We start from the raw sequence: 27,927 nt of genomic DNA on the forward strand, positions 1-27,927 counted from the left end.
ATTCACTCGATCTATCCTGTCTATACCTTACATATGCTTTCTTCTTTTTCTTAACCAAACCCTCAATTTCTTCGTCATCCAGCATTCCCTGTATCTACCAGCCTTCCCTTTCACTCTGACAGGAATATACCCGCCTCAGGCGACTGACTGTGTGGAGTTTGCACGTTCTCCCCGTGTCTGCGTGGGTTTCCTCCGGGTGCTCCGGTTTCCTCCCACAGTCACAAAGATGTGCAGGTCAGGTGAATTGGCCATACTAAATTGCCCGTAGTGTTAGGTAAGGGGTAAATGTAGGGGTATGGGTGGGTTGCGCTTCGGCGGGGCGGTGTGGACTTGTTGGGCCGAAGGGCCTGTTTCCACATTGTAAGTAATCTAATCTAATCTAATCTAATCTACTTTCTCTGGATTCTTGTTATCTCATTTCTGAAGGCTTCCCATTTTCCAGCCGTCCCTTTACCTGCAAACATTTGCCTCTAATCAGCTTTTGAAAGTTCTTGCCTAATACTGTCAAAATTGGCCTTTCTCAAATTTAGAACTTCAACTTTTAGATCTGGTCTATCTTTTTCCATCACTATTTTAAAACTCATAGAATTAAGGTTGCTGGCCCCAAAGTGCTCCCCCACTGACACCTCAGTCACCTGCCCTGCCTTATTTCCCAAGAGTAGATCAAGTTTTGCACCTTCTCTAGTAGGTCCATTCACATACTGAATCAGAAAAGTTTCTTGTATACACTTAACTCTTGCTTTGTTATGATAGCAAGTCCTGGCAATTACGATCACAACTACTAAATTCACATAACCTGCATGAGTTTTGCCTTATCTACAAACTATTAGAAATCGGGCTGGAATTTCCAAGGGTTAGCGATCTTACCTAAATTGCCACTCCTTTTTTACAGAATGGAGGGAATTCTGCACTTGAGTTCTTTTATAGCATACAATTGTCAGAGGAAGGCAAACCAAGTCCTTTTCCGTAGTCAGTTGCCATTTTCTGAAGTGTACAGATTCTGATGGCCACTTTGACAGCTGCTGCTGTCACACAGTAAGTGTGGTGTTCGGCTACTGGGAGGTTTAGGGAGGGGTAGTTAGGGATGTGTGACCTAAGTAATGGGCCAGTTGTATAGGTATGCAGCAGTTCAACCATATATTTAATAGTCTAACCTTCCCTGAGTAACTACTTTGCTTAATTTCTTCAGAACACTCCAGAGTCTCCAGTTTAAATAGAACTTTGGGGGGATCCAGGCATAGAGGAATTGTCCAGCAGAAAATTCAGTTTCCCAGGCAATTCCTTTGGAACCTGCTACAACGTGCACTTCCTATCTACTGAAACAACCATTGTCTGGTCAGTGACAAATCCAGGCAATTGAATCAAAGTTACATATGGCAGACACCTACGTTAAGGCAATGAACAGTCTTTAGGGGGGAAAACGAACTTTTAAATGCAAGATATCTGAAGTTTATTTTGAAAGATATAATCTGGAATTAAATATTTATCTTATGTTGATTTTCTATTCACAGATCGAGAAAGATCTTCTGTTTCTTCTTTGACCCCCTCAAGAGATGCCTCTCCATCTAGTTCAGTACCACCAGCTACTTCAAAGGTATGCAGACTTTAATGTTTGTCTCATTTTAATTGTTGCAATGTGGTTTATGGGAGAGCCATCAGATAATTTATTCCATGCAAACTAACCAGCATCCATATAGTTACTTATCAAACGTAATTTTGCAATTAGTATCACGGCTATTTCACAAGAAATCTATTTCAATGTCCAAGTCTTGAAATAGTAGCAATAATCATCATCACTCTCTTGAAATGAGGATTAGATCTGCCAAGCTTCATATTTTGTGTCCTCAGACTCAACAGGTCAATCCTGAACCCACAAGTCTTTGGGTGCAAATGACAAGAGTTCTCCTGAGAAAGGAGATTCTGGAGGGCAAATTCTGTTGTCTTTCTTTATGTTTTAGTTTCTACCCTGCAGAGAAATGTCTGACTATATGGGAGTCTGTTATTGAGGTGCCACTACATGACATGATTTATGGTATTGTCCTCTCACCCACTGGTATCAGTTTGTCCCCTGCTCAATGATACCTTCAGAATATCCTTAAAAATTATCTTGGTGTCACATGTCGTCTTTAAGATGTGAAAAGAGCATCTGCTTCAGAAGCCATTATTTAGATGTAGCATTAGGCTATCAGAGTTAATAGTGCATGATCATGATTGCAGTGCTGGTTGAAATTTCTTCAGTCAGCATTCTGAAGTTTGTTCGCCTTTCTTCCCATTTGAGTTTTAAATTTCCTGTAGGGACTCCACTGGGAGAAATTCTGCAATGCCCAGATAATCTCCATTGTAATGTCATTTAGAACGGTAGTGATAACAGCATTGTCAATTAAAGCCTAAAGTATCAAGCAAAACCATCAAAGCAATCCCTTTTGTAATTTAATTTTGAGATTTAATTTTAGTATGTTGCAAACATTTGCTGAGATACAAATTGCAATTCAATATCGCGATTGACCTTGACAAGGTCGACATGGAGTCCACAACTAAAGGACGCTATTTTGAGATTATGGGATCATTCCTTGAAGGTAGAGACAAGGGATTTATTTTCCTTTCAGAGGGTTGCGAGATTTTGTCTGAGAAAGTGATCGAAACAAGCTCAATTAATATTTTTAAGGTAAGGGGAGATGGATTCTTCTTAGGCAAGGGTGTCAGGTTATTGCAGATAGATAGATAGGACTGTAGAATTCAGAACAGCTGTAATTTCATTGAATGGTGGAGCAAACTTGAAGGGCAGAATGTCTGTCTTTTGTTTGCTTGTATGAAACAATAAAGGTAAGAGCAGCATATGTACGCTATGTAACCATTAAACCTACTGCAACACTGCTTTTATTTTCGTGTTTTATTTATAAACAGCAGGAGTGGGCCATTTTAGCCCGTTGAGCCTGCTTCACCATTCAGTTAGATCCTAGATGATCATTTCCTTTATGCGGCTTTCCTGTGCTATCCCCATATTTCTTAACGCCATAAGTCTCCAGAAATCTAATAGTTTCTGTCTTGGACATGCTCAGTGATTGATCTTCCATAGCTTTCTAGTAAAGAATGCTAAAAGAAGACCACCCTCTTAATGAAGTCATTTCTCCTTATCTTAGATTTAAACGTTCTATCCCTTACTCTGAGATTATGTCACCTTATTTAGATTCTCGGCCCCAAAGGGAAACGTTATATCTGCTTCCACCCTGCCATGCCATGTAACTTTGCAAGTTTCACTGAGTTCACCCCTCACTCTCTGAAACACTTGGGAATACAGACCCATTTTCCTCCATTTCTCTTCATAAAACAAGCCTGCCATGCCAGGGAGTAATCTAGTAGACCTTTGTTGCACTCTCTCTTTGGCAAGTATATCACTCTGTAAAAAAGGGGAGCAAAACTGTTTACAGTACTGCAGGAGATTTCTCAAGTGTACTCTCATTCCCTTGTGATGAAAGCCAACATACAGTTTACCTAAATAAAAACAAAAACTGCTGGAGTAACTCTGGCCGTAGGACTGGCAGCATCTGTAGAGAGAGAAAAGCCACTTTTCCAGTCCAACATGGTTATTCTTTCGAACTGAAAAGAGCTGGGAAATTTTAGGCCATGTCCGAGGGAGAGGTTGGTTTGCAATGCAAAGTGACGCCAGCAGGACAGTTCCTGTGTTGGGTGAAGTCACCATGAAGGTCCTGCCTTCTCATCCTGTATGTTCAAGAATACTTTCTCAATCAAAATATGCAGGTACTCTTAATAGAGAAGCTAAACATGACCTCCTATTAAGAAATAAGCATGGCAAGTGATTGAGGTGTCAGTGGAGGGGCACTTTGAGACCAGTGACCATAATTCTATTAGTTTTAAAATGGTTGTGGAAAAGGATAAGCTTAGTCCGCAGTTAAAGTTCTAAATTGGGGCAAGGTTGGTTTCGACAGGGACTTTCAAAAGTTGATTGGGAGAGGCTGTTTGCAAGGAAAGTGAGGTCTGGCAAAAGGGAGGCTTTCAAAGGCGAGATAACGAGAGTTCAGCGCCAGCATGTTTCTGGTTAATATGATGGGCAAGGCTGGGAGGTGAAGAGGACACTGGATGACCAGAGATATTAAGGCTCTGCTCAAGAAAAAGGACGAGACATATATCAGGTATAGACTGCTGGGATCAAGTGAATCCCTTGAGGAGAATAGGGAGTATATGAGTACACTTCAGAGGGAAATCAAGAGGGCAAACAAGGAACAAGAAATAGCTTTGGCAGAAAGGTTGAGGAGAATCGAAAGGGATTCTCCAGTATGTTAAGGGCAAAAGCGTAACTCGGGAGAGAATAGGGCTTCTTAAACATAGAACATCAAACAATACAGTGCAGAACAGGCCCTTCGGCCCTCGATGTTGTGCCGACCTGTGAACTATTCTCAGCTCGTCCCCCTACACTATCCCAAAATCACTCGTGCTTATCTAAGGATTGTTTAAATCTCCCTAATGTGGCTGAGTTGACTACATTAGCAGGTAGTTGAAACTTTATTGCTGGAACAGCACAGCAGGTCAGGCAGCATCCAGGGAACAGGAGATTCGACGTTTCGGGCACAGGCCCTTCTTCAGGAAACATTAGCAGGTAGTGCATTCCACGCCCATACCACTCTCTGCATAAAGAACCTGCCTCTGACATCTGTCTTAAATCTATCACCCCTCAATTTGTAGTTATGCCCCCTAGTACATGCTGACATCATCATCTGAGGACGACTCAAATATCAAAGCCAAAGGCTTTGCTATCTCCTCCCTAGCTTCCCAAAGAATCCTCGAATAAATCCCCATCCAGCCCAGGGGACTTGTCTACTTTCACTCCTTCTAGAATTGATAACACCTGTTTGTAACTAACCTCAATCCTTTCTAGTCTAATATCTCGTACCTCATTCTTCTCCTCTACAATACTCTCCTTTTCCTGAGTGAAAGCCGATGACAAATGTTCGTTTAGCATCTCTCCGATCTCCACAGGGTCCACACTCAACTTCCCACTTCTGTCTTTGTTTGGCCCTATTCCTACCCTAATCATCCTTTTATTCCTCACATACCTATAGAATGCTTTAGGATTCTCCTTTATTCTATTTTCTAAAGACTGCTCGAGTCCTTTCTTTGCTCTTCTCTTAACTCTCTTTAAATCCTTCCTAGCTGATCTGTAAATCTCCATCACCTCATCAGAACCATCTTGCCTCATCAACACATAAGCCTCCTCCTTCTTCGTAACAAGAGATGCAATTTCTGTTGTAAACCATGGTTCCCTTACCTTATCACTTTCTCCCTGTCTGACAGGGACATACCTATCAAGGACATGCAATATCTGTTCCTTAAACCAGCTCCACATTTCCATTGTCTGCATCCCCTGCATTTTGCTACCACCATTCTATGGATCCTAATTCCTGCCTAATCGCATTATAATTGCCCTTGCCCCATCAATAACTTGACCTGTGGCATGTACCTATCCATTTCCATCGCTAAACTAAATGTAACGGAATTATGGTCACGGTCTCTAAAGTGCTCACCTACAACTAACTCAAACACCTGGCCTGGTTCATTACCAAGCACCAGATCCAATGTGGCCTCCCCTCTTGTCAGCCCTTCAACATACTGTGTCACGAAACCCTCCTGTACACATTGGACAAAAACTGATCCATCCGACGTACTAGAGTTATAGCATTTCCAATGTTGAGGAAGTTAAAGTTCCCTCATAATGACCACCCCTGTTCCTTTCACTCCTACCCAGAATAATTTTGCTAATCCTCTCTTCCACCTCCTTGGAACTCTGCAGAGGCCTATAAAAAACTCCAAGCAGTGTGACCTCTCCTCTCCTGTTTCTAACCTCAGCCCACGCTACTTCAGTCGACGAGTCCCCATCAAAAGTTCTCTCAGCCACCGTTATGCTATCCTTGACTAACAAGGCCACGCCTCCCCTTCTTTTTCCGCCTTGCCTGTTCTTAATGAAAGATCTAAAGCCTGGAACCTGCAACCTGTTGCTCTATTAAATATCAACAAGATCATCTTTGTGTAGAACCACAGGAGATGGGTGAAATACTAAACGAATATTTCTCATCATTACTTGCTGTGGAGAAAGAAATGAAAGCTAAGGAACTCTGGCGGGGTGGGGGAAATAAATATTGATGTCTTGAAAAGAGTCCACATTACAGAAGTGGGGGTGCTGGAGGTCTTAAATCTATAAAAATAGATAAATCCTCAGGACCTGATCACCTATACCCCAGGAGATGGTGGCTAGATAGGGAAGAAATCGTGGAGCCCCTAGCAAAGATCTTTGTATTAACAACAGCCACAGGTAAGGTACTGGAAGACTGGAGAGTAACTAAGGCTGCAAGGAAAAGCCAGGGAACTATAGATTGGTGAACCTGGCATCAGAGATGGGTAAGTTGTTGGAGGGGATTCTGAGAGACAGAATTGACATGCATTTGGAAAGGCAAGACTGATTTAGGGATAGTCAGAATGGCTTTGTGTGTAGGATATCATGTCACAAACTTGATTTGAGTTTTTTTTTGAAGAGATGACCCAGAAGATGGATGAAAGCAGAGCAGTAGACATTGTCTACATGGCCTTTAGTAAGACCTTCAACAAGGTTCCGCATGGTAGACAGGTTGCATTGGATCCACGGCAAGCTAGCCAATTGGATACAAAATTGTTTTCTCGGTAGGAGATGGAGGTTGATGATAGAGGGTTGTTGTTCAGGCTGTGACCTGTGATGTGCTGCAAGGATTCCGCTGGTGTTTATATTCATTTATATAAATGATTTGCATGAGAATACAGGAGGCATGGTTAGTAAGTTTGCTGATGTGAAGAAGGTTATCTAAGTGTACAATGAGAGCTTGATCAATAAGGCCAGTGTGTGCATTTTGTTAAGACAAACCAGGGCAGGAATTGTTCAGTAGATCCCAAGGAAGTTTTGTCGAACAGGGAGACCTATGGGTGCAGGATCATAGTTCCTTGAAAGTGGTGTGACAGGTAGACAGTGGTGAGGTAGGCGTTTGGCACTGCTTGCCTTCATTGGTCAGGGCATTGAGTATGTCACGTTATTGCTGTACAAAGCATTGGTAAGGCTAGATTTGGGAACTGCACACCATTCTGGTCACCCTGGTATTGGAAGGATGGTATTAAACTGGAAAGGATGCAAAAATTATTTACAAGGATGTTACCAAGACTGGAAGGTTTGAGTTGTAAGGAGAGGCTGGATAGGCTGGGACATTTTCCCTGAAGCATAGGAGGCTGAGGGGTGACCTTTTATCAAGGTTTATGAAATCATGAGGATCATAGATGTGGTGAATAGCCAAAGTCTTTTCCCCGGGTATGGGACTCCAAAACTAGAGGGCATAGGTTTAAGTTAAGAGGGAAAAATATTTAAAAGGGACCCGAGAGGCAGCTTTTTCTCACAGAGGGTGGTGCATATACAGAACGAGCTGCCAGAGCAAGTGATGGAGGCAAATACAATTGCAACATTTAAATGACATTTTGACAGGTACATTAATATGAAAGGTTTAGAGGGATATGGGCCAAATGGGACTAACTCAGTTTTGGAAACCTAGTCAACATGGACGAGTTGGGCCAAAGGGTCTGTTTGCGTGATGAATTATTATGTGACTGTGTGACCATGGCAACTTCTCCTTTACCTCCTGAAGCTTCCTTGCATGTTCCTCATAACTTATGTACTGTGCCTTCCCAGTTTGGCGATAACATCAAATTTGGAAATATTACATTGGCCCTCACTTACTAGTAATTTGGTTGTGTGCTGCTGCAGACCTCGTACTCACCTAATATCCTAAGAATAATCTGTTTATTCTTGCTGGGTTTTTTTGTTTGCTAATCAATTATCACCCCAGAATAATATATTACTCCCAATCATGCAGTCTGAAATACCCAGTTTTCCAAAAAAAATGATCTGGCACCTTAGAAAAGGCGAGATTTTCTTTTTGATTGACTACTCATGGAACCCAGTGGTTGAAGACCTGCACTTTAAAAAGAATTGCTGTAATCTGCAGGGTAGCTGAAGAAAACATTTTGGCCTCCTGAGCTTTTTAATGCATTTTACTGTACATTCTGAGAGCATTCATCAGAAAAGAAGCAAATGTCACATTAATATACAAGAGTTTTGATTCAAATATTTCAAAATCTTTTAAAGATGGAGACATGACATAGAGATGTAGGATTAAAATGCTTCTTGATTTATCAGGCTGCAAACTTTGAAAAATCCAGCAAAACATCTGAGAACCTGAATAAGGAAGGTACAAGTGAATGGTGTTCTGAACAGCAGCAGATTCCAGAGCTGGAAATCAATGAATGTGATAATATTGTAAGTATATTAATTAATAGTAGCTGCTACAAAATGTGTGAAGATTTTCTTTTCTTGCTTGCAGTTCATTCTATAAAATTATATACATGTCTGCAAACCACTTTTTTCACAATTTTCTGCCAAAAAATTCAACTTGATTGATGGACATTACAAATCTCAGTCCAGTTCATTATGTGGGCACACTGTGCAGAAGTTAGATGTTCATCAAATACTCGTTTCATTACTTAAATTATTAATTGTCCAGCTGATACAAAGACCCATTTAAAGATTTTCATGATTTTTTTTTGTGTGTGGCAATATACACACTGTGCAAATATTATCTTCCATTCTTTCTCTTTCATTCCTTCTCTTATCCTACGACCATATATTTTCATTGTTGACAGTACAGTCAACTTTTAATATGCATGTTGATGAAAACACTCAGCTCTTCCTCTCTACTACTTCCATTAATCTTGTAACAGTGACTATATTATCAGACTGTTTACCTGACACAGTTAATGGTTCACAAAAACTTCTTTCAACTGATCGTTGGAAAGACATATGCCACTATCTTTGGCCCAATCTTCCTTTTGTTTGTGCCACTGATTCAAGTGTTAAAAACAGACTCCTAGTATTAACTGCAATTGAAGGGGCTCTTGTGGGTCAATCAAGCTGTAAACTCATATTGTCGCTGGCATGGGCAGTCCTTGCAAAGAACTCTCACTATGAATGGTTGAGGGTTACTGTCCAAACCAGTTGGCTTTCTGGAAAAGATCTAAAAATATCTTTCTTTGGTAATGTATGATTTTGCCCAGCTTGGGTTGAGACCAAACTCCATTTTATTGAGCACTGAAATGCTCTGCATGCAGGACAAAGGGCATTTATTAAGGCCTTGTGTCAGGAAATCTGAAATCAGTTTTAATCTAGGGGACGTAGAATATTAGAAGGGTGCATGTAAAGTTGTAGGTAGTCATGAGAAACAGTAATTTTACAACCTGGTAATCAGACAATTAGAGTACATTATTCAAAGTTAATTGGCACTGATTATGTATGTACAGTCTGAACAAATCAGAAAATAATGCACTATGCATTTGCACACACACACACGTTGCACAATTATAGGGCGTAGGCAAAAAGCGTGGTGCTGGAAAAGCACAGGTCAGGCAGCTTCCGAGGAACAGCATGTTCTTTTATAAAGTTGTACCATGATCTGAGCCATAATCAGATGGCTGCATATTCTTGAAACATTTACTGATATCCAAGTATTTGGATTTCTGACTCCACTCTTTCGGTACACTGTATAGTAGTTCTTTATCTGCTTCCTGGTTGTGTGTTTTCTCTGTGTGGATGAGATAGGTGATATTTAAATTTGATTTAGCAGGAGGTATGGGGAGCGAGGACATGGGGAGGGAGTGAGAATGCGCAATGGGGAGAGTTAGGATGTGGAAGTTTGGGACACAGGAGGATTGGGGCAGTGAGAGCATGGTGGGAGTGAAGTTAAGAAATGAGGCTTAGTGAGCTTGCAGGAAGGGTGGGGGGGCATGAAGGTGTGACAAGAATCATTCCACATCCCTGTTCACAGTGCATCCCATTTTATAATTGACCCCAAACCCATGTAGATATTCATGCATAAATTTTGGCAGTACAGAGCACACATACTGGTGACGGCAGTCACAGCTCTATGAATATATCTCTTAAAGCTATACTGCAAATCAAGCTCTGACGCCTTTACATATGGGATTAGATATCAAACAGAACAAATCAGAATGAGGCTGAAACAACAGTCTTTCTTAGAATATTTAATGGCATTCCAGTAAATAGGGCCAAGTCTTCCTGAAATAATTCCTGCATTCAAGATAAAAACAGGCCAGTTAAAACATTTGTTTGTTCAGTTGAACTAATTTTGAACTCAAACTATTCTGATGTCAGTTGTATGCAACTGAGTATCATGTTAAAACATACCACAGTTGAGGAGGTTCTGAGCACAAATAAATATTAAATTAGAGTAATGTGCACTCAAATTTCCATCCTTGGGTGACCCAGAAAGTATGAAGTTAGTCATTCTTAATTATGCTTTACACTTCAGTCTTATGGAAAGCTATTCAAATACAGCAGGGTTTATCATATTCCTTGTTGGAAAGAATAATAAATGTTATATATTGGCCTGTGAAGCTAGGTAAGTAAGAAGAGTAATTAAAAGTACCTTAGGTGCTGAAACACTGGGACTGGTGGAATCAATAAGTATGGGGTGAACTTATCTGATGTTCTGAGAGGGATTTATAAAAGAGGCATCTGAGGAAAAAAACTTGACCATAGAACATTGAGGTTGAAACTTTATTGCTGGAACAGCACAGCAGGTCAGGCAGCATCCAGGGAACAGGAGATTCGACGTTTCGGGCACAGGCCCTTCTTCAGGAATGAGCAGAGAGTGTTCAGCAGGAGAAGTCTCCTGCTGAACACTCTCTGCTCATTCCTGAAGAAGGGCCTGTGCCCGAAACGTCGAATCTCCTGTTCCCTGGATGCTGCCTGACCTGCTGTGCTGTTCCAGCAATAAAGTTTCAACTTTGATCTCCAGCATCTGCAGACCTCACTTTCTCCTCCATAGAACATTGAGGCCAAGTGTTCTGTTCAGGACAATGTTCATTTGACAAAGGGTGTTGCAGAAATAAGATTGAAAATTGATCTTGCTAGTGAGACCAAGTGTTGGAAAGAAGGGCAATTGTCAACTTACACTGGGTTCATGCAAGTCACTAATTGTCTGACTATTTTACAAAGAGAAATGTTCACTGTAAAGATTATTTGATTGTGATGCAAAGATGGAATATTGAAACGAGAGCGGATGTTTTTTTTCTTTGTCTTTAAAAAACTTCTTAAACCTCATCTTCACAACGTTTTTGATTGCCTTTTAACCCCATTGTGGATTGGAATTGCTGATTTATGTCTTCCATTCTTATGTCTAAGTTGAATTTTCTCAGTTGAACTCACTCAGTAAGTTCAAGTATTTGTTGTTTCGATGTTTTGAAACATTCCATTCTGATGTTACATAGAATTATATAGATATCTGCTCATCCTACTTGTTTCAAAACTGCACAAACCATAAATTTTTACCAAAACCAATTACTCTACAAACTCTCTTACTTCAAAAATCTACTGATGAAACAGTTGAATGTCACTCTAAATTTTAATGGGATGCTGTTGGTAATTACTTATCAAGTATATGAAGTACTGTTAAGAAACTGAAGGATGATACCTGTTTTTCCTGGGTTCGATCATTCAGAATAGTTTGAAACTTCTCATGCAGAAATTCTTTGTTCATTTGCCAAACTAATGTGCCAATAAATTAAATTGTTACAATAAAAAATATCACATTCCATTTTTCCATCAGCCGTTCTGTTTCTTTTTTGGTCACAGGATACTATTCAAATGCTATATCCAGATAAATTGGATGATGTAGAGATTAATACACGGAGTGCTATTGAGTTTATAGATCTAAACCAAACAGATGTTCGGACAAGAGCAATTGCTGAGAAAACCAAAGAGATTGAAGAGGTTAGCATTTTAATTTATTTGTTTAATTCTGAATTGTTGGGAGTTCTGTAAAGTCCATGCCAGATTGCAAACCAGAGTATGACTTTTGTGCCCTTGTGGTGCAGTGGTAGTGTCCTGATCTCCAGACCAGGAAGTCCAAGTTCAAATTCCAGGGGTGTGTCATTATTTCTGAACAAGCTGATTAGAAAATAGCTTTAAGCGGGACGGTTAGTGAAAGAGCATAATTTCATGCTCTGTTGATAAGTGCAGTACCAAAATTTGCATCGGACTTTGTTGATGCCTGTGTATTACCATTCTGTTTTTAATATATTACTTTCAAATCTTGAGGCGCTGCTGCACAAAACTAGAGATGCTATGTTTTATAAGGAAAGTAAAGTATTACATCATATTCTTGTTTCAAGAAACTATTCTTCTGACCTTTTTTTCTCTAATCAACCTGTTCAGAGATGTTATTGCATACTATCACTTGCACTATGGCCTTGTGCATCATGAGTTGTGATACTATCACTGCGCCATAAAACCGGAATCATTGTGTGTGCTTTGAAGGTTCCACTATCTATTAGATTAACAAAATTGAATGATCCATGCAAAAAGCACTGAAGCTGCAAGTCCCACCTCTGGAGATTATCTTTGTTTCATTTATTTAAAATTGAAACATTATATTTAAATTTGAGACCAATTCTTAAAGTATGACACACAAAATGCATGCTAAAGTATGATTTTTGTTAAACTTTCAAACCTCTCATGATCTACATATGTAATTTAGGAAAGGTACCACTTCATAAAGTTAAAGACATTATAATCATGCAATATGTTAGTATGTGTCCATTTTTAAGGTTAGCAATAGCTAAGTAAGTAAAAACCCAAAGAGTTCATACAAATGTAAATTTAGCCTGCAGACTGGCTTTATACAATAAAACAAGTTGAGAAAATTGACTGGGATAGTCAGAAGAATATTCCTTTTGAAAGTGAAAGTATTATTCTTTTTAAGAAATAATCAGTTCTTCATTCATCATTTTCCTGTTCCAAATATAAAAAGACTCATTTTATTTACCCTCGAGTCTCAATAATGACATCCTGGGCTTTGTGCTGCAATATCTTTGCAATCCCTACATCAATGGGATTTACAAACCAGCAGCCTTGCCATGCATGATTACCAAGGTTGCAGTCTTTTAAAGCATTTCTTGAAATTGAGTAAAATGCTGCTTAAGTATTCGGCTGTCACTATTCATAGAAGTCCTGTACATTAAAGCACTTGGAAAAATACAAAACTCTAGTGACTTTGTTGAAGATACTTCAAGTCAATAAAATGCTGTCATGTCATTAATTAATAACCTTTCTAAGTATTGTGACTGTCATCTTTATTACGTAACAAAAATAATTTTAGTATTCTATTTCTTAACTTGTGAAAGCATAAAAATGTACCTGTTCAAACAAAGTTCAAAAGTTATTACCAATCACTAGAATTATCGTCTTTCTATTGGTCATTTTTGAATGGGCTGTTTAAATAAACTCCATTGAGATCTTGTATATCCACTTTATCGACTTCCAGTTGTTACTTTAGGTATTGAGTTGTGATTTATTTCCATTTTATGGAAACAAAATGTCAGCCAGCCTGGCATAGCTCTGATGCTAATTTTGGTTCTAGAATCTGCTGCTAAAGTTGGGATAAGATTGTGCGTGCAGTGGACAAAGCCTTTTTTCCTATAATGGACTATTCAGATATGAAGTAGCAATGTAAGATGTAGCTGCTCATCTCTAAAGGTATTGCCTCAAATAGGGAAAGACCCTTAATCTATCTCTTTAGAAAATGCCGAGGTCAGTAAGTGAGCAGTTAAAGTTGTTTGTAGGTTTTAGGCTACAGATGAATGGTTGGCTTTATATTTTTGAATATTATTTTGCATAAGTTATAGCTACAGTTATGTGCTAGTTACAACATTTAATATGCATTTGATTTGTTAGTAGTGAGACCATTGGCATTAATCTCCTCATAGGAATACCCATTTGAGGCTATACATTATTGCAGTATGTTACCCACTTTTGGGTGGAGTTTGCTTGTTTGATAAATGCTGAGGTAGAGAGAGACCACAATGAGTTAGAGGTCAGGGTGGTAGATGAGTGCTTTCAGTAGGTCGAATGGGGCGATGTGCTCCACTGACAAAGGAGCAAGTAGTGAGCTATCAGGGCAGGGATAGCACTGAATGGGAGCGATGGGGATTAGTGAGGGAAGGGAGTTTGAACCCAAACGGTTTGTGTTGGGTGACCCTCAAACTGGAGTTGAGTTTGATGGTTAATTTGGGTCTGGCTTAGGAGGCTGTAATCTGAGGTGGAAGGATCAGAAGATGTTTTGGGAGGGGGTGGGGGGAATGGTATGACAAGTGTGACAAGATTTCTGGATTGGGTCGGGGTGGGGAAGCAGGGATAATAATGGTACTGTCCTGGGGAAGTTTTAGGGGAGGTCAGTGGTAAGTGGGGATAAGGGATTAGTTTAACAGTTGCCCAGGAATTAGCGCAAATTAAGTCCTCTGAACATTCCTGGATAATTATTAAACCCTCAGTTGGAACTCTCCAAAGACTCTTACTCTGTCCCCATGAATAGAACCAAATGTTGTTCAGTCATGATTGAAGGTTTCCACTTGCCATATGAAGATAAAATGAACACCTTTAGTGAAGCAACTGTAGATGGTTAGGCCAAGGGTACCATCCTGAGAAGCTCCTGCAATGATGTCATGGTTCTAAGCTTATTGGGCCTCCAACAACCATGACCAACTTCCTTTGTGCTAGGTATGACTCCAACGAGTGGACAATTTTCATTGATTTGCCATTAACTTCAGTTTTGTTTGGGCTTGTGGGATCATGCTACCTTAATGTCAAGGGCAGTCACTCCCATTTTCCATCTTGGATTCAGCTCTTTGTGCACTGTCATAGATGAAGGTGAAGTGATTAAATTTGTGCTGTTCTCCTGTTCTTTGTGTAGCAGGCATTTTAAAAAACTATTTTATTTTTCTTTTCCTTTTAGAAATAGATGGTGGGGTGTTTCTCTATGTCCAGTTGATGCAATTCAATTTAAAAATTATCTACAGCAAATCCCTTAGGGTTAAATCAAAGTAGGATTCAAAACACGGGAATGTTTTGCACATTCAGTATCTGAAGAAGAAAGAGTCAGTCATCCAGCATGGGAACAGAACTTTCAGTCCAACAGTCCATGCTGAACATAATTCCAAACTAAACTTGTCCCACCTACCTGCTCCTGGCCCATATCCCTCCAAACCTTTCTTATTCATCTACTATCCAAATGTCTTTTAAACATTGTAATTGTACCCAGATCCACCACTTCCTCAGGAAGTTCATTCCTTACACCACCATCCTCTGTGTAAAACATTTGCCTCTTATGCTTTCTTTTAAATCTCTCTCGTCTCAGCTTAAAAATGGTCTTGTATTCCCCCATCCTAGGGAAAAGACAACTATCATTTAACTCTCTATAACTCTCATTAATTTATAAACTTCAATCACATCATCTCTCAACTTCCTCAGAAGTTCCAAATTGAAGTCAAAGATTTTGGCATTACTTTGCATGAATCAGGTCCATATTGTTCGCTATTTGGTGGATATCCTTTCAGTTGTCTGCGTTCAGAAGACCCTTTTGCAGGAGATCAGATACGGGTTAAGGTGCAGCAGTTATACACAAGAAACTAGTTTGCCTGTGAAAATAACAAGGATTCTTTCCAGAAATCAGACTTTTGAGAGAGATTGAGATCGGGGCAGCTATTAATTAAACCTGACAATGCTTATGCTGTATTCTCTTATTTTGTTACTGATATGTAGATCAACGTTCTATAATTAAAGCTATTTGAAACCCAGCAGTTTCAGAGATGTGCCTGGGATTTTCGATTGAGCCATTTGAGTAAGATTTGATGTCCCCTCGTCAAAATCTATTGTGTTTTGTAGCACATCACTGTAGAATAACTATAAGTCAAACATAATGGGTTTTGATGGCTTTCTTAAATCAAAAATCGAATGTGAAGACACATTGTCTAGATTTCCTGTATGTTGGCTTGACTGGAATGTTCATAGAAGTTGAAGCTATTTCACTCCAAAGAGATGCAGATAATAGCTGGAAATTTTAGAAGGTGCCCATTTGCCCATTCCTTGTTTGAAAGCAGCCACTTTAAAATTCAGCAAGAGTCCATTTAAAAAATAAACAAGATAATATAGTTTAAAAAGCACAATTTAGCACCTCTTCTGACCTCCAGTCATTACTTGTGGACCGAACTGACCCTGGCAGAACCCAAAGCATTATTGAGCTGTTATTGCTGTGTAAGTGGCATATGATCCGTTGTTGATGACACCTTTCATCACTTTCTTGATACTTAAGGGAAGGCTGATGAGGTGGTAATTGGCCAGATTGAATTTATCCTATTTTGTGTCAGGACTTCCCTGAGCAATTTTTCACTTTTAAATATAGATGCAAATCTGATAGATGTAGTAGAAAAGCCTGGTTCGAGAGAAGACTAGTTCTTGGGTACAAGTCTTCAGTACTATTGCTGGAATCCTGGCAGGACCAAGCGCCTTTGCAGTATCCACTGTCTTCAGCTAGTTCTTGATATCACATGGAGGAAACTGAATTGGCTGAAGATGCGAACCTGTGGTGTTCAGGACCTTGGGAGGAGTCCAAGATGGATCATTTACCTGACATTTCTGACTTGAAAAAAAATGTTTATATCAATTTATACCAATGTGTTAAAGCTTTCGTCATCAATGAGGATGGTGATTTTTGTGGAACATTTGTTTAATTGAGCAGTTCCATGTCCAGCTAGATGTGGCACTGCTTCAGAGATTTAGTGTGATTGATGGTGTATCCATCTTAGCTGGCATCATTCTTCCTGGTACCCTACTCTCCTAGCACCTTAATATCGTACTTACCTTATGTCCTTAGCCTTTGACAGCAGCAATGCATAAGGTAGTGTGATAATAAGGTATCAGTAAGAATGGTGTCAGTTGAGATTGGTGCCACCTGGGAAGAGGGTAGACTGCCAGATGAGTAGGGATGGGTACCAGCTGAGGAGAGAGTAGAGTGACTGAGCAAGGTGCCAGACCAGTAGGGTATCAGCTGTCTATGGTGCCAGCTGGGGAGCTGCTAGGGTGCCTGAAGTCAGATGCGTAAAGGGGTAAGGTACCAACTAAGAGTACTAGCTGGGTAGGGCTAGAGTGCCAGTTGGGAGAAAGTGAGGACTGCAGATGCTGGAGATCAGAGTTGAAAAGTGTTGTGCTGGAAAAGCACAGCCGGTCAGGCAGCATCCAAGGAGCAGGAGAATCAATGTTTCAGGCATAAACCCTTCATCAGGGAAGGGCTTATGCCCGAAACATCGATTTTCCTGCTCCTCGGATGCTGCCTGACCTGCTGTGCTTTTCCAGCACTACACTTTTCGACTCGGGATACATCTTGCCAAACAGAAAATGACCCATTTCTGCTCTTTTTCCTGTTATCTAGCCAATCTTACATTCTGCTGATATGCTATGCCCCATATCATGAGCTTTTATTTGCCCCAATAACCTTTGACATGACATCTTGTCAAATGCCTTCTGGAAATCGTAAGTGCAATACAGCTACCATTTTCCCTTTGTCCCCAAAGCAATACTGCTCAAACCATTCCAGTTAATTGAATGAAAATAAAAATGTTCAACTATTCAAGTGATGTAGGTGTCACTGGCTAAGTCAACATTTCTTGCCAATTCGTAATTGCTCCTGAGAAGGCGAAGAGCTGCCTTCTTGAACCACTGTGTTCCATGGTATACCATAATGCTGTTAGGAACTAAAATCCAGGATATTGACCAAGCGACAACATGGAAATGATTCTGTGGTTCCAAATCAGGCTGCTGTTTAGCTTGCAAGGGGATCTTGCAAATTATGGTATTGCCATGTGTCATCTTCTCTAGTCATTCGAGGTGGTAGAAATTGCACATTTGGAAGATGCAAGCACAGAATCTTTGGTGAGCTGCTGCATTGTCTCTTATAATTGATACACATTACTGCCAGTGTACATTCCGATAGCAGAGGGAGTAATGTTGAAAGGGTTTGATGGAGTGTCAATGAAGTGAAATAAAATGATGAACTGCAGATGCCAGAGATCCAAAACACAAAAACAGTACTGCTAAGACCTATTAAACAAAGAACAAATCAAAAGAAGCTTTTTCAAATGCTAGTGTTTACTTTAGTAGTCAATGATTACTGAATAACATTGTCAAAATCACAGGCACTTTCTAGTGTTTAATTGCTGGAGAAATCTGGATTTAAAAAGCACATCAGCAGTTAACATGGTTGGGGAGAAGTTGTTTGTTTATGGTCCGTGGAAGCCTTCCAGCAATAGATTATGCTATTAATTAACTACGAACAATTGTACAATGCCAACTTTACATTTTGATATTTTGGGACTTTTTGGTACTTATTTTGCAAGAGGACTTTTTAGGAGTTTTCAATCAAATTGACTTCTGCTTCCTCCTGCAATTTGTATCTTTATTTTTCCTGTTCTGGGAATGATGCCTCACACTAGGAACTTCAGTATATCTCAAAGCACAGTTCCTTATGTGAACAATAGTGGGAGATGTTACTGCAGGGAACATTGACAATGTTCTTGTCTATCATGTACACAGTATCGTGCTAGACAACTGCATTGGAGAAGTATCTCTATACTTCAGAAATGTTTTGTCATCTGTCCTAAATGATTTCCTACTTAGCTTAGTGCCAACGTTTTCTTAAGGTATGCATGAAGTGTCTTGGGAGGGCTAGGGCACTGTATAAACATTTCTATATTGCACCGTATACATTTTTGTTAGAAGGATCCTTGCGCAATCACTTGTTGCCTTCATAGATCAACTGTGGCCACCATCCATGCTTCCAGTATCTGACTGTGTATGCCTGGAGTGTATTTACTTATCAGTACGGCTTATATTGATTTTAAAAAGTTGTATAGCCATGTTACTTTTTGGCATACAAAATAAATACAAAATGGAAACTTTTCAAATTACACAAAATTACAGCGCAATAACATTCATACTGTATAAATAGCTAAATGTGTTTAAATTGTGGAATTTGTTGCGAAGAAGGGGTTGGATGACTCTCCTCTTTTCCTACTCATTTAACAGCAAGGTTTAATTTTTTTTTGTTTGAAAAACAATGTGTTTGCTAATTCAGTGAAGATTTAACTGTTTTTGTGCTTTGATTATAAAATACACAAGTAGGTAGGCTTCACTTTTTAAAAAGAATGGCATTTATTGCAGTTTACCTGGTTTAAGAGAATAATACAAAGGCTCCAACCTCCTCACACACAAATAGATAAGAGTAGAAGGGTAAATTTAAGCAATTTAAAGATCATTTAAAGTCAAAGGATAAACTGTTCTTCAGCTTGGTGATTTGGCTGAGTTCATGCTGATCTCCGTAATCCTCCTGCATCATGGCTGAAATGATATAATTTATCTCCTGTTCTAAAGATAGCAACAAGCAGGGTTGAGTTCTTTTTTTGAAATATCTTCAGCAAAAATGATCAATTTGAAGCTTGCAAGCTCTCTGAACACAAAGAGAGACCCATACAAGGTTCTTACTTTATTAGTCTCCAGTGCTTGTCCTGGTCTGCAGAGAAACCAGGTACTTAAAACATGGAGAGTTAGAGGATCTTACGACAAGGCAGTTATCTCCAGCTATGCATTTACCCCATATATATTCCTTTCATAATCAAAAGGCTTTGCCCAAGTAATTTTATCCGACATTTTGACTCCACCCAGTTGAGTACCCAGTTGATTGCCTGTCTAGATGTGTTGATAATGAGATGGGAGATGGCTTCCATTCGTACTCCTTCAAGGCAATTGTTTCTAGTGAGGCTTTTCAGACAGGTGGGCTTCACTTGAATATAGAAGGTACAGTGATGTAAATGTGTAGCCATCTTTGACTGCAATTTCAATTCATCGGAATGTGGCTTTAGCCTTTCTAAAACAAATTACTTTGTTTCCAACTAGTAAATTTATAGTCTTTGTTTCCATCGAGCATAGCTTCATACCACACCTATTTTAGAGTATCAGTATTGTTCTTGGAAAGGTGATTCCACCATATTCATATCAAAAAAATTTGAAAGATCACAGTCCATATGTTTGAATCTTGTCTTAAACCTAGCTTTTATAAAAACAAATGTAATTTCTTTTGCCCATCTCTTCTGACAGCTTTAAATTCACTGAAGCTGCCTCTCCATTGCTGTACGCTTAAGTTGTTCTTTGCTTCAGTATGTTGTCATAATTAGCCACATTGCAATTTTGTAGAACTTTCAGTATTTAACTTGTAGACATTCAAGGTTATTATAAAAATGCATCTATAGAGAGATCTATAGAGATTCTTATTAATAGCTTGGGACAGTTATATGTGGAGACTAGATTCCAGTTTAGTCTGACTCAAATCAGTTGTCATCAACTCTTCAAATTGCAAGATCCACAGAGAAGTTGTTCTGAGAAACATAAAATAGCCACTCTGCTGCTTTGTGAACTGATCAGCATCCCTTCAGACTCTGTGTATCAAACTTAATCTCCAGCATCTTCTATATTTGGAATAGATGTTTTGCTCAATATTATAATAGGACGACATTACATTTAAATCATATTGTAATATTCATGTCAGAGTGAAGTTATGATGGGGTGGGACTTTGGTCGAAAGGCAGAGGCATTAAATTGTTAAAACAGTTAATACTGAATTTAGCTATGTTTGTTAATTCCATTCATTCCCAAAAATAATGGATTCTACTTAAGTAATCATTAATTGTGTATGGTGGTGATTATTTTGATGCTTTTCCACCGTTAGTACGCCTTGACTGTTGACAGAGGGCTTTATTTAAGAAAAATGAGATCTGTTTTTACTCTGGATGTATCTATTGGTGCTTTGTGTATCCTTCAATGTTTTGTTAACTGTGGCTGTGACTACGTTTTGATGTTCACAAGCAGAAACCATTTTCAAATGTGTTGACAGGACTGATGATTATTTCTTCAGAGAATGAACTGGAAAACTAATTTTAAACACATCAGTGTTTTGTTGGACATGAGCTGAATGGTTCTGATATGGCAGTAATCTGAAAGCAGATCAGAGTGTACTATTTATTGCCTGAACTATAATACAGCAATTTTCTTTTATTTGCTAAGTAAATTATGTGTTGAACTAGTGTCAAAGCTGCCCTGGCAGATTCCTATTTATCCCGATATGTGGGGAAATGTTCTTGGAAAATGCTGCACATGATGTGTTTTTAGTCTGCCAGCTGAAGTGCAAAATACACTGACTCAGGAAGAAACTGTTAAAACACATTTGAGGTGATGTGGAAATGCTGCAAAAACATTATATATTATTCTGGCTATTGTTGTGATAAACCAACTTTTTTGAAAACAGTTGCATGTTAATTTTCACTACATTAAAGGTGCTATGTAAGTTCTTCTATTATTAGCAGAATCTTTAAAGTTTCAACTGGGTCTTTGCTGCTTTTGCCTTGCACTTCTTTGTCTGAGTAATCCTGATGCTATATTAGGGAATAATTCATTTGAAAGTGGTATGTAAATACAGAGCAGTTAATTAACTATGACAGAATGTAAGCAATGCAGGCAAGATGAAGAGAAACCTACCAGAAAAGGCAAAGAAGGGAGTAAGTGAAATAAACAAATGCGATGGATAGCAGCTTATAAGTCACCCTTATTTAGGCCTGTACTCAACATATACATTGATCTCTTCTTCTAAGAAAGGCAAAAGATGCATGTGAAATTGGCCTCAATTTTCCACTTCTGATGCATGTTTTGCTCATTTGGTCAGTCAATGCATGGGATCAAGCAGGTCAAATTAATTCTGTTGTGAAGAAGATGCACAAAAGTTGAAGACACGCCCACATGATTTATTGTTATCATGTATACCTGAGTAGAGTGAAAAGTTTTATTTTCAAGCAGTACAGACCCATCATAACATACAAAGACATACAGATTATAGGGTGTTTAGACAGAGCGAGGAATACAAAATCAACATTAGATTTGAAGTTAGAGAGGTCCATTCAGCAGTCTAATAACAGCAGGGAAGAAGCTGTTCTTGAACCTGTTGGCACATGTGTTCAAACATCGGTATCTTCTGCCTGATGGAAGAGGTTAGAAGAGAGTATTACTGAGGTGGGTGGGGCCTTTGATGATGATGGCAGTCTTTCTGCAGCAACGGGAAGTGTAGATGGAGTCCGTGGATGGGAGGTTGGCTTTCGTGATCTGTGCTGTGTACGTAACTTCCTGTAGTTTCTTCTGGTTCTGGGCCGAGCAGTTGCCGTACCAAGCAATTATGCACCTAGATAGAAAGCTTTCTATGGTCCTTTTGTAAAATTTGGTGAGAGTCTTTGTGGGCATGCTGAATTTCCAAAGTCTCATGACTGCACAAGGTAAGCAATAAACAGAAATGGTACTTCTGGCAAAAAAAAGTATGAATTTAGTTTCAGGCTGAAAGCCACAATGTTTGCTAACATGTCAATCAATGGCTGCAGTGAGGTATTTGTTTGTGACAAACTGGTTCAAGAAACAAAGAAGATGGACAGAATCTGGCCTGAAGAAGGTGCTCAAGACCAAATGCACCAAGAGAACAGGGATTAGGCACTGACCTGATTCTGAGTGGCACATATTAATATGGATCTTCAGAAGTCATCAGAAACGTTACATCATCACCAGATATACCATGTAATTATAGAGTCATCGAGGTCTTCAGCACACAGAAAAGGCCCTGCAGCCATTGCGTTTACGTTTAGTCAAAAGCAACCACCTATCTATTCTAACCACATTTTCTTGCACTTGGTCCATTACCTTGTATGCCTTGACATTGCAAGTGTGCTTCCAAATAGGTCTCAATGTTGTGAGGGTTTCTGACTCTGCTATCTTTATAGGAGTGTGTTCCAGATTTCTGCCACCGTTTTGGATGAAAACATCTCAACTTCCCTCTGAACCTCCTGCCCTTACTGTAAATCTATAGCCCCACCTCCCTGCAAATTGATCCCTCCATCATGGATAAAAGTTTTCTTCCTGTCTACCCTGTCCATACCCTTCATGATTTTACACAGTTCAATCAGATCAACCACTGTCTACCTTTCCTGCTACCTTAAGAGAAATGCACATTCAAAGTGCCAGGCAATTACTGCCTCCCATATTAGAGCATCTAACTATCTCCCTTGACATTTGATGAAATCACCATTGCTAAATCCCCAAACATCTTTAATATTGTTCTCCTTGGTACAGAGTAGATTAAAAGATGGCCCATTGGAGGTTCTCAGGAAAATGAGAGGTTGTGTGAGTACAGAGAAAGTCAATATTTCCTCTGGTGAGTGGGTTAATGAGTGGAGACCATAGATTCAAAACCATTGACAAAAGATTTCGAGGGAAATTATTCTCTGATGCATAGACTGTAGTATATTCTCTTACATGTTTGCAAGCAACAATATTGGGAGTAGTCTTAACTTCGTGCCAGTGAATACGTTTTCAGCGAGTTTGGGCCATTACTTCCATAAATAAGCAGTACAATTCTTTGAGAAATGCAGAAACCAAAGTCTAGTCCAGTCTTCCGTTTCCCATCTTAGCCACTTTTCTCATGCCTGATGTAACTTTTAGTAAAAATATAGCATGCTATAACATAATAGTGAGTGCATCTTATTCTAGTGGTTAGTGACTACAAGTTGCCTTTTGTTTTCCATCCAAATTCCTTCTTTATTTGTTAGTAGTTAAGCCTGGATCATCATTAAATGGGGTTATTTTATACACTTCCGTTGTTAAATATCTTTGCTCAAGTAGAGAGGAAGAGTTGGAAGCAAACATGATTGTGTGGGATAGACTAAGGACAATTGGTATAAAAACAAATGGGAAAATAAGCATGAGGGAATGGAGAGTAAGAGAAGGAAATTTTCAGTTGCAACTGACTTGTTTTGGTAGTTAGTATCTGGTACTCCAATATACAAGACCAACTGAAGTGCATTGTACATTATTGTTTGGTAAAATCCTAGTGTCATTCCAGAATACGTCACTGTTCGGGTTGTAACCCTTGAGCAAACGTTAGTGAAGCTCATCTCAATTGGTCATTGGAAGAGCTGTCCGATATTTAACATGTTGTAATAGGACTCAAATTAAGGTAGAGTTTACTATACAATCAAAATTATTGTAATCCAATTTGAAAAATGACAAGTCTGAAGAAGTCCTTTTCTTTTTTCATGACCGTGTTTGTTCTTTGCCCATTTCTTCCAATATTTGTGAAAGCTTTAGTTTATATTGTACGAGAGAAAGTGCTCCACTTCCCGCTAGCTTTGAGCAGTTTACCAGAGCATGATTTCTTGTCAAATAGGGTTAATTTTGATTTGAGCTCCAGTATAATAGAGGTCTTCTGGACTGGTGTTGTTAAAGATGGGTCAGATAAGGTGTCAGCAAAGTTTGCAACTGATGTTTTAAAATCATGGTACATGCAAAAAAAAAGCAAATTAATAGTTCAGCCTCCTATAGAATAAGAAGTTGGGCTAATCTGATGCTTACATTCAAGATTTTAGTAGTAATGCTGCTTTGAGGCAGTTTCCAGGAAGTGCCAGTTATGCCATGATGTTGAAGGAGGGGGATATGTGGTGAGGTGGAGATGCAGGGAGCATTGTGTTATTGTTCTTCAATTTTAAATATCTACTTAAGTTTAGACTTGAGTTCAGTCAACATTTATTGAAAGAGGTTGTTAAAATGATGTCCTGAGAATTCTGACTTTATAAAGCTCATTCTTTTGAATGAGAAATAATTTATCAAGAAAAACCAAGAGAGTGGCCTTGGGAAGTTCAAATTCAGAACAAAATTCTAAAGCTGAATTTCCCACCTGGACTGATAGGGCTCCAGTTCATAAACTCTGCTGTCCCTGAGACTGGGAGTGGCTGTGACATTTGCTTATATGTGTGTTGTGGACTGTTTGCTGTTCATTGTTAACTTTTTGATGTATTACCAAGATTTGCCTTCTGTTGAGTTTAGATGTTTGAATATGAGTGATGCATTTTTTTTAGTGAATAACATTTGTTGAGAAAGTCTTATTTGAAATAACATTGTTATTCTTTGCCAATGTAAGAAACATGGCTGAATTGTTTCTAATATTCAATCCGATACAGTCTAAAACCTCTATAATTAGAGAGATCACCACTCTGATTAAATGTAAAATTTGTTATGGCCAGTGAGGAGTGGGACCGGAAAGGAATCTGTGCAACTTCCAAACTTGGCCATAACAACACACACTTCTACAGGAAATAAAGTCAGCTGAAAATTGTTTAGCCAATTACATTAGCCTGACAAACCCCTACACTCATGTACTGGGGCTGAGATAATTTGCCTTCAATGCCATAATAATCTTGCTTTGTGCTAGAAAATATTTCAACCAGTGGGAAAAATCTGACTCCAATTTTGCTAGAATTCCTTGATGCCACACTTGGTCAAATACTGATGTCAAAGGCAGTCAATCTCACCTTGCTGAATTCAAATGTTTGCCTACATTCAAGGTGCTGCATTTTGATAAGGCAAGTTAGGGCAAGACTTAATGGTAAATACTGAGGAATGTTGCCAAGCGAAGAGGCCTTGTAGTGCAGGTTCATAGTTCCTTGAAAATGGAGTTGTAGGTAGACAGGGAAATGAAGAAAGCATTTGGTACCCTTGGCTTTATTGATCAGTGCACTGAGTATTGTAATTGGGAGTTCATGTTGTGGCTTTACAGAACATTGGTTAGGCTGCTTTTGAAGTGCTGCATTCAGTTCTGATTTCCCAGCTGTAGGAAAGATGTTGTAAAACTTGAAAGGGTTCAGAAAAGATTTACAAGGATGTTGCCAGGGTTGGAGAGTTTGAGCTATAGGGAGAAGCTGAATAGGCTGGAGCTATTTCCCTGCAGTGTCGGGGGCTGAAGGGTGACCTTGTAGAGATTTATAAAATCACGAAAGGCATGGACAGGGTGAATAGCCAACATCTTTCCTCTAGGGTACGAGTGTCCAAAACCAGAGGGCTTCGGCTTAAAGTGAGAAAGGAAAGAATTAAAAGGGACCTTAGGGCAACTGTTTCACGCAGAGGGTGGTGTGTGTATGGAATGAGCTGCCAGAGGAGGTGGTGGAGGCTTGTACAATTACAATAATTATAAAGCATCTGGATGCGTATATGAATAGGAAGAGTTTAGAGGGATATGGGCCAAGGCAAATGTGACTAGATTAATTTAGGATATCTGGTTGGCATGGACAAGTTGGACCAAAGGGTCTTTATCTGTGCTGTACATCTCTGTGACTGTATTTGGATAAACCTCTAATGAGGCCAAAAGCTAAGTAGCCCTGGCAGAACCCCACCTGAGCATCACTGAACAGCAGCATTGAGTAGTTCATTAATGTGAAAGTACGCTATCTATGACACCTTCTATCATTTTGTCAATTGAGCATCGATTGATGGGACAGTAATTGGTTGTTTGGATTTGTCCTACTTTTTGAGTCAGATGGATTTGGCATTTTCCACATTGCCAGTGTTGTGGATAGCTGGAATAGCTGGGATGTGGTGTGGATATTTACATAAGATTTAAGTTCTACTACAAGGATGTCAGGCCTTACAGCCTTTGCTGTCTCCTGGAAGAAATGAATGATTATAACGTGTTACATTTCAGAAACAAATCAAGAACAATGCCAACTTAAACAAGTGTGATAGTACATTATCGTATAAACACATGCTTCAGTTTAAGGATTTGTCCAGAATCAAGTTATCTTTAAAAACCCTTACTATCCACCTAAATGTAACTGTAATCCTTGTTTATGATGCAGATTGGTTATTTTTAATATCTATGTATAGAAATATCTGTGAAGGTACCTTCCTGTGTGGTCTCTGCACTCAGTCAAAAGATTATGCCTATACTGTAACTGCAGAATTAACCTAAGCAAACTAAATCTGCTACAGGTCAACTGTGCCCTTCCTGTTATGGATGGTGGAAGAACTCTTCCGTGACCGAGATAGAACAGAAGGATATGAATTAACATTATTTTAGTCTCTCTGAGAATGAAGCACTGAGTAGTTTATTGCTAAATAGCAATTTTTAATTCTGTTTCTAAAGTGTCTGGTTCAATTATTTTTAAAACTGTTAATTGTGTTGCAGTTATCCGATTCAGTTAACCTTCCAAACCTTTTGACAGTGTTGTAATTTAGTTGGAGATTTAATGAATGAGGTAACATTATCTTCTTCCAGCACATCTGTTTTGTACAGGCCATTAGTGCAAGGCCACACACAAAGTAGTCTCTGAGGACCAGTGCGATAGTGTTAAAATACTGTTACTATGTGGATTGATTGGTTTGGTTATATATTCCCTAAATAAGCCCTGAAATATGATATATCCCTGGTATATTCATCGAAGTTTCAGGCACAATTCTGACATTTTGTAACAAAACATCATTCTTAATCATGTAATTACAGAACATTGATTGTATAGAATATAGAATTGGAACCTATCAGTCAAAGCTATTCTCTTTGAATAAGTAATGCAAAGCGATTGGGCAGATGCAAAATCTCTACAACATGCTATTTAATTAAAGAAAGGGAACCTATAGACACCTACACAAAACGTGTGAATCACTAACAATATCTGTCCAATTTCTGCAATATCTGATTCATTTCTCCCCTTGTCTGCCACAGTAATTTTATTCATTCATAGGATGTGGGCGTCACTGCCTAGACCAGCATTTATTGTCCGTCCCTAATTGCCCAGAGACAGTTAATAGTCAGCCATATTTAAATATGATTAGAGTAACCCAGTTTATTTTGATAAGAACTAAATTGAACATTTACCCTTTTAATTTTTACCATGCTTTTTAAAAATAATGAAACACTTTTCTTTGATTATTGGACTGTTGTGAAATGTTATACCGAATCACATTAAAATAAGCAGATAACTTTTACCTTCAGTTTGTGAATAAACTTGATATAAATAATGGACTACATAAAGCTCAGATAATCAGTTATTATTGTTTTAGCATCTTACATTTTGTAAGCTTATAAA

At 39.0% G+C, this 27,927-nt stretch overlaps 1 protein-coding gene across 4 annotated transcripts in view; it reads left to right on the top strand.

Moving 5' to 3' along the window:
• The window catches only part of pphln1 (periphilin 1), a 155,512-nt gene that overhangs the window by 115,233 nt on the left and 12,352 nt on the right, over positions 1-27,927 (top strand). For 3 of the 4 annotated variants that reach the window (XM_043709067.1, XM_043709070.1, XM_043709069.1), the window contains exons 6-8: positions 1,512-1,594; positions 8,225-8,344; positions 11,735-11,872. In XM_043709067.1, coding sequence (XP_043565002.1) covers positions 1,512-1,594; positions 8,225-8,344; positions 11,735-11,872 — 341 coding nt within the window. The remainder of the gene's footprint in view (positions 1-1,511; positions 1,595-8,224; positions 8,345-11,734; positions 11,873-27,927) is intronic. The other variant, XM_043709071.1, reaches the window with a different exon arrangement.

The sequence above is a fragment of the Chiloscyllium plagiosum genome, chromosome 19, assembly GCF_004010195.1.
Source record: "Chiloscyllium plagiosum isolate BGI_BamShark_2017 chromosome 19, ASM401019v2, whole genome shotgun sequence".
NCBI lineage: Eukaryota > Metazoa > Chordata > Chondrichthyes > Orectolobiformes > Hemiscylliidae > Chiloscyllium > Chiloscyllium plagiosum.